At 35.2% G+C, this 7,820-nt stretch overlaps 1 protein-coding gene across 1 annotated transcript; it reads left to right on the forward strand.

Annotated features, from left to right (window-relative positions):
• Positions 1 to 3,783: 3,783 nt before the first annotated feature.
• Positions 3,784 to 7,040, forward strand: LOC135146046 (uncharacterized). Its single transcript, XM_064078202.1, has 3 exons — positions 3,784 to 3,934; positions 4,008 to 4,265; positions 4,322 to 7,040. The coding sequence occupies exons 1-3, from the start codon at positions 3,784 to 3,786 to the stop codon at positions 7,036 to 7,038; spliced, it is 3,126 nt and encodes a 1,041-aa protein (XP_063934272.1). The 3' UTR covers positions 7,039 to 7,040.
• Positions 7,041 to 7,820: the final 780 nt, after the last annotated feature.

Consider the following 7,820-nt stretch of genomic DNA (forward strand, 5'->3'; position numbering starts at 1 on the left):
CATTATATATTTTAACTCTTACAAGTTCACAGTTATGCGCTTATAATCGTCAGAGAACCTTACTATCTCCAGAATCGTAACAGTTTGGGGTTGATGAAAAAGAGGAGGACGGAAAAGGTTAATAAAAGAGGTTGTTTTTTTGTTAAGAGAAAAGAATTGAAAAGGAAGAGATGATAACATTAGGAAACGCTACAAGAAAACCACTTAACTCGATAAATTTGATTTAACTTTTCTAGGTTAAGCTATATCGTTAATAAAATGCCCGTTCCTAATATTGCTAAAACTGGTGGGCGTTTTTTTAAAAGTACATTACCCAATTATAAGTAATATATTTTATTATACTTGCGCAAACTGATCTTTTATTTTATCAATGCGTCACTGCGCTAATCTTTAGCAGACATTAACCTTTGACGCAGTTAACTGGTGATAAAAGTTTTTGCATTTATAACAGCATTTTTTTAAAAAAATTTATGTAATAGTAATAATCCTTAAGAAATTGCTAAATTTATTGAGAGGTAATTCAATTTATTTTAGTAATCTCTTAAATTTTAGGTTGGCTCTTCATTATCTTGAGGGAACATTAAGGTTTCTGAATCGTAATAAGTACTACTAGGTATTATAGAAATATAAAAGCAGTTTTAAGTGTATTTTTATCCATTAAGGCCAACTTGCAGCTTCAATGTCCCAGAAGTAAAATATTTTACTTTAATACCCTTATTTTGTAAAAAAAAAAAATTTGTCGTAAAGAAAGTTTTAAGAGAGGCTTACATTCTACAGAAGAGCATACTCAGTTAATTATCGTCGTTAGGCTGGGCAACAAAGCTTTATAGTGTTAAGGATATTTAAAAAATATATATTAATATACTATCTTGTCAAAGTCCCAAGTTATATGCAAAAAATTGAACATTATGAACATATTTTATTTTTTACACTACTTAACAAAGATCCCATTTAATAAAAGTTGCAACTGTTAATATGTAAGCTTTATTTTTAGTTTTTTAAGGGCTTATTTACTTTCTCAATTTTTAATAAAAATTAACGCTCCAGTTTTAATCAGAGTAAACGTTTTGAACCGCTAAAGTGTTCTTTTTGTTAGCCACCTCTTACAAAAGACCATGAGCCAAACCCTGTAACAAACATTTCGAAATTCTAGAAATCCCTGTAACTTTATAACATATTTCATAAGGCTTACTAACTGTTGAGCGATGCAGTGTCATTAATAAAGTTCAATCTATATAAATATTTTTTATAATTTTGTGGTATTTTTAAATCCACCTCTACTACTATGCTAGTACAAGATATCGTACTGGTAAAAGTGGCTGATCCATGTATCTATTTGTCTATGGTTAAAAGTTTTTGTAATAGAGAAACACCTTAAACTGATGATTTTGCTGTTTTCAACCTTGGGCTTTAACCGCTTAATCTGCATTTTCTCTATCACAAACTTTTACGGCATGTAGGCTTGGTAATAATTTATTAAAAGCAGATTATGCACTAAACAACGAATTATTATATAGGCAGCTGGATAATTAATTTACAAAGTAATCGCAGAGGATAAATTAAAAGGTGATGTCAGTAAATGTTGTAGTTCTTAGCGTGCCAAACCTTTAGTGACCAGTTCTTAGGAGTTGTATATGGTGGATATGTAATTCCTTTAGGATCAACCCTTTGTTGCATTACTGAAATTTGTTTGATATCATGATATCTCCTTAACAAATTTTTTATCGGTTTGTATTCAAAATGGATTTACCTTCATTAGAGTCCGTTGATATAGATGATATGCCTTTTAACTCTCTATCCTGTAATTTGTTATAAAGTTAAAATCATAGATTTGCAGTCAAGGGCTCAATGTTTCCTGTGTTAAACCTGCCTCACCTGGTAAACAACTATACTACATAAGACCTGTACGGTATGTTTACTAAGCATTTACTAGTGTGGTAAATAGCATTTTTAGGGGCTTTGGTTTCTTTTTAACAATACTTAAATATATTCGTTGCTTTTTTCGCACCTTTTTTCAATGGATTTAATTGTAGGTGTGTAGAGCAAAGAAAAGTGGAAACTTAAAAACTTATTTCGCGTGTAGAGGTGGTGTCTACATGTAGAACGTCTCATATCGTTAATACAAAATCTCTGCTAAAATGACGACATATATATTATTCAAAACTTCAGCAGATGGCCTCTTGGTTGAAATTAAAGAAACCTCGAACATGTTTCTTTACAGTTTAAAACGCAGATTGTGTTGGGAAAGCAGGCGGCAGTTCTTGTTTAACAATATTATAGATCTTTTTAAAGCAAGTCCGTCTTTCTGTAGCGTTTTTTCTATAAGCTCTTTAAAAGGAAAAAAAATATTTAGTTTTTGCTTGTGGAAAAGTTTTTAAAAGGTCGCGCTCTTTTAAGACTTTGAAAAGAGTCTTCTTATACAAAGTAGCTTTGTTTACTGTTAACTCTAAATACAAAGTAAACAGAAAATGGTAGTAGGGCGTTGCTCCACAAGCCCATCATTGGAGCCTTCGTCGCACAATGACTTGACTTAAGTGATTAATGCTAAGACTGATAATAGATAAATCAGTGAGAGTTTGATTAAAATTTCCCAGTCGAAATGTATAAAAAATATACATAACAAGCTGGTTTTCCTACGACGCCACCGAACGCGAAGTACAGGTCGCTGCCAAAAGACCTTGGCGAAAAAACGTAAGCTTTGCTAAGCGGGTCTGGCTTATCAGCAATGTATATAAGGTTTAGTTATAATAGTTTAAATACAGTAAACAAAAGGCAATCCTCAAGTGTCGGGACTGATCTTTTGATTTTAGTCCCCAAAATTAATCATCTTAAACTCAATAAAGTAATCCTGCTTCTCAATTTAACTTATTTTTAAATAAAACTTATACAACGTATGAAGTTAACACCGAGTTACAACCAAAATTGTCCTATATAGTCCTCATTATTCACGTACTAAGGGAATTATGAAGCCCAACACGAATCATCTTACAAAAACTAAATTTAGGTGAACGGTCGTAAAATATTCTCACTTGAACAAGTAACTTAATCTATAAAGCATTCGCCCACGTTTGTTTGAAAAAAAAATTACTTAATAAATAAAAGCTTTAAATTATACTATAAAAGTACAGAACTCCTCTTTAACAGAAGTTAAACGACTACTTCTTATGGTAATTTAAAGTATATACAATATCATATAAAAAGGATTTGCAAATATTCATAAAATAAAATCAAATATAATAGGCCGTACCAATAGGCCTAAATCATAATCAGGTCCAAACTAAGTACTAATAAAGTCAACAAAAAGCTTTATTAGTCGTTCTCAGTGCAAATAGTAAAGTAATTACTAATTTCAAAAAATGAAATCAATAATAAAAGAAACCTTTAAAAATGTAAATTCTAGTATAAAGAAAACAGTTAGGTTATGTAGCTCGTCAGTTATTCTTAAAAGCTTATGTTGGCAATACTTGTTATAACGCCGAACCAGACGGAAGCTCGCTTACTCTAAAATAAACACTACACTAAGGCACTGAAGTAAAAGGAAACAGACGAGATTATCCAGAGGCGTATAGTTAATCAGAGAGCCCGACCACCACCACCAGAGGGCAACGTTTTGCAATTATTACACGCCATGTGCAATTTTTAGAATAAACCACGTGCTACTTGAGTCTAACTAATTATTAAACTACTAAAAGAGGTAGTCATACATATATTACAAAAAGAGTTCGTAAGGCCCTTCTTTTTATAATTTTTTTTTTGGATAGGTTTTCGTCGGTTTATATTGTCATGTCAATTGATCATTTAAATTCTATATTAAATGGGGAGAAAAAGGATAATTCCTTTAAAGCTTTGGCAGAATCTTTTAAAAGCAGAGGGTGTTCCGCTATTACAGCGTTAGATTTCCTAAATCGTTTAACCAGTGCTTTTGAAGATTCAGGTCAGTATTACCATTACTTTTTGTTTTTAGATTATTCACGTTCTAATTTTTTTTTTCTTCTTAACTGTTACAGGGAAGATAGGGGGTATTGCCAAAGAAGCTGCTTGCAGACTTATAGCTTTTTTAGCTAAACAAGTTGGTTTTAAGATGGAGCCCGTTTTCATTTTTTTTGTCGGGTCTTTTGTCAATCTTTTAGGCGATAAAACTAAATGTATACAAGAAGCTTCTAGGAATGCTCTACGTGCTACTCTAGAAGTTATAGCCTCAAACAGCGTACCTTATGTTATTCCTCAGCTTTTAACCACCAGTTGTAAATGGCAGTCTGAAGAGGGTTGGCGTTTTATAGTGTTTGCTACTTTGTTATTTTTTTAAAAAATTTTTCTTTAGGGAGAATCAAGGCAATTAGAACTTTAAATAAGAAGGCTCCTTTGCAAATGAGTAGAAATTTAGTCGATGTCGTACCCAATTTAGCTGAAGCTATGTGGAACACCAAACAAGAAGTTAAAACTGCCGCCCGTTCTGCCTTAAAAGAAATATGTGAGTCAGTGGACAATAGAGATATTAAAGAATTTATCCCTATGCTAGTCAATGCTATCGAAAACCCTAAAGATGTGATAGAAACAATCCATGCTTTAGCGGGAATTGTTTTTGTTCAAACCGTTGAAAGTGGTGCTCTGTCCATCATGTCACCTATTCTTATTCGTGGCTTTGCTGAACGCAGCATTGCTACCAAGAGGCAGTGTGCGCGCATAGTGGAAAACATGACCAAGCTTGTTGAAGAACCCACTGATCTTGCTCCTTTTCTTCCGAAACTGCTTCCACTGTTAGAGAAAGCTCAGCATGAAGTGTCTGACCCCGAATGTCGTGATGTATGCCGAAGTGCTTATGAAACGCTTTTGCGGAAATCTGATCTTACAGGCTGCCACATAGCTAAGTTGCACGATCTCAAGACGATGTTCCCCGTGGTTTTGGAGGCCTCTGGGCTCAAGGAACTTACAGATGCTGAAAAACTTTATTTAGAGCACGTGGCTTACGTGTGCCTGTCCTTAATATCAATTAGAGCTTATGAGCCGAAGACATGGTCCAACGCTCTGCTGCCTTATTTGAAGTTTGCTGGTATTGCTGACCCCTCCATCTGTTGCGCTCGTCTTCTGGAGGAATGTTTGAAGGATCACACCCCACCTAATTATGCAGAAGAGGAAGACGATGCAGAAGAGCTCTGCAACTGTAACTTTTCTTTGGCATATGGCACGAAGATTTTACTGAACAATACCTATTTAAAACTTAAGCGGGGTTTCAGATACGGTCTTATTGGTCAGAATGACTCTGGGAAGTCGTCTCTACTTCGTGCCATTGCCGGCGGGAAAGTGGAAGGTTTTCCTGACCCTTCTCTTGTGCGCACAGTTTTTGTAGCCACTGACATTCAAGGCGAATTGTCCGATCTTTCGGTACTGGATTACATCTTTCAAGACGAGCTTCTTAAGGATTGCGGAGTTCCTAGAGAAGAAATGGCCAAAGTACTACAAGGTGTTGGCTTTAACGATGATTCCCCCGCGAATATCACATCAACTGTTGGATCTTTGTCCGGTGGTTGGAAAATGAAGCTTGCCCTCGCCCGGGCTATGCTTTTAAAGGCAGATATACTGCTTTTGGACGAGCCGACCAATCATCTTGACGTATATAATGTAAAATGGGTTGAAAATTACCTTACTGGGTTAAGTGGCGTCACTTCAATAATGGTGTCGCATGACAAAGGCTTTCTAGAGCGCGTTTGCACTAATATTATATATGTGGATTCTCTGAAACTTAGATTTTTTAAAGGTAACTTAAGCATGTTCTTAAATCAATGCCCTGGAGCTAGAAAAGTTTTTGAACAAGAAAAAGTTGATAAAGCCCCTTTTACGTTCCCGTCACCCGGAAATTTAGAGGGTATCAATACCAAAGGCAAGCCCATTTTGAAAATGACCAACATCACCTTCACCTACCCCGGTACTCCTAAACCACAGTTAAAAAATGTAACTGTTCGTTGCTCTTTATCTTCAAGGGTGGCATGCGTTGGTGTCAACGGGGCTGGTAAGTCAACCATGATTAAATTGCTTACTGGCGAATTAGCACCGGACGAGGGCTCAGGGGAAGTTTGGAAACACCCTAATGCCCGTGTAGCTTACGTGGCCCAGCATGCGTTTCATCATATAGAAAACCACCTAGAAAACCACCTAAGCAAAACACCTAATGAGTATATTAGATGGCGCTTTCAATATGGCAAAGACAAAGAAGCTTTAGAGAAGGTTACAATGGTAGTAACTGAAGAAGAAAAAGCTAAAATGCGTGTACCAATTTCTTGGACCTTTATTGACGATAAAGGTGTTTCAAAAAAAGAAAAGGTTGTCATTAAAAGGCTTACTGAAGGTCGGCGTCAGAATAAAAAAGAAATAGAATATGAAGTTGAATGGATGCATCGGGATGATACGTCCTGGTTACCATTGAAAACTTTAATAGAGCATGGCTGGGGCAAAGTTTTGAAGGAAGTCGATCAGTCGATTGCAGAAAGGGCTGCATCATATACTAAGGCGCTCTCAGTGGAGAACGTAGAAAAACATTTGGAAGGTTTCGGCCTTCACCGCGAGTTTGGTACGCACACACGTATTCAAGCACTTTCTGGGGGTCAGAAAGTAAAGGTTGTTTTAGCTGCATGCATGTGGAACAACCCACACCTGCTTATTCTTGATGAACCTACAAACTACTTAGACAGGGAATCTTTAGCGCAACTTTCAAAAGCCATTGAAACTTTTGAAGGGGGCATAGTTATGATTACTCATAACAATGACTTTTGCGAAAAACTTTGCCCTGAGGTTTGGCATTTGGAAAATAACACCTTAAACTTGAAGGGGGATCCTGAGTGGATGAAACAAGCGCTTTTAGAAAAAGTTGAAAAGAAAGAGGAAGCTACGGAGATGGTTGACGCTTTGGGTAACACAATTAAAATAAAACCTAAAAAGAAAACTCAACTATCGCGCGCTGAACAAAGGAAGAAGGAAAGACTAAAAAAGTTAAGGAAGGCTCAAGGACTTGACGTTGAGGGCTCTGATGAAGATACTGATTAATTTCGTGCCTTTCGATGATATTAACTAATAAAATGAGCCTTGTATGAGCTATATATGAGCTATATAGCTGTTACGTTAACCTATTACCTTTTTATTGTTAGGAAAAAATGTTTGTATCTTATACTTTTAAGTAGCATTATATAATAATTCATATATAAACACTATGTATTATATATTAAAGGGTCAATTTATACGCAAACATTCACGTTGCTATGTTTTAAAATAACTTATGTAAAAATACAAATTATTTTTACCATTCGTTTAATTAAAAGGTCGCACTGTCTAAATGTCCAGATAATGTTTATGAACTATGACAACTACATATTACTACGTGCCTATTTTAGGCCTTTTATAAATTGGTAAATACAACTGCTTTATCATATTTCAGGTACATCAAATGGTGTATTTCAGTTTAAATTTCTTGCATAAAGTAGTGGTATGCTTTTTATACTCTTGGTTTGAAACCAAAAAAATAGCTACGTTTTGGCACTAACTCGGTTGTTATACGATAGTTATGATCCTAATTTTCATTTTCTGTCAGGTTCAATCACAAAGCTTTAAAGGGTTCCTTATCAAAACACAATAAGTCTTAAAAAAAAGAAGGCAAAAACAAAATGGGTATTTATGTACCACGTGGGATTAGCAACCTAGATCCTAGGAATTAATTCCCACAAGCAATAAGCAGATTCTATAAATTCTATGGTTTAAAACGCGTTTGTCATTCGAGGTTTTAATAGGTGTATACCTTGTCTTCATAGACCTTCTATTAGTAATTGTTCGTT

This window comes from Zophobas morio, unplaced genomic scaffold (assembly GCF_036711695.1).
Source record: "Zophobas morio isolate AGI-343-1 ecotype UQ-CSIRO unplaced genomic scaffold, CSIRO_AGI_Zmor_V1 ptg000206l, whole genome shotgun sequence".
Classification (NCBI taxonomy): Eukaryota; Metazoa; Arthropoda; class Insecta; order Coleoptera; family Tenebrionidae; genus Zophobas; species Zophobas morio.

Coding starts and splice junctions, on each gene's coding strand:
- LOC135146046 (XM_064078202.1), top strand. CDS start 3,784: ATGTCAATTGATCATTTAAATTCTATATTAAATGGGGAGAAAAAGGAT. Junction 3,935..4,007: donor CAGTGCTTTTGAAGATTCAG/GTCAGTATTACC, acceptor TAACTGTTACAG/GGAAGATAGGGGGTATTGCC. Junction 4,266..4,321: donor TAAATGGCAGTCTGAAGAGG/GTTGGCGTTTTA, acceptor ATTTTTCTTTAG/GGAGAATCAAGGCAATTAGA.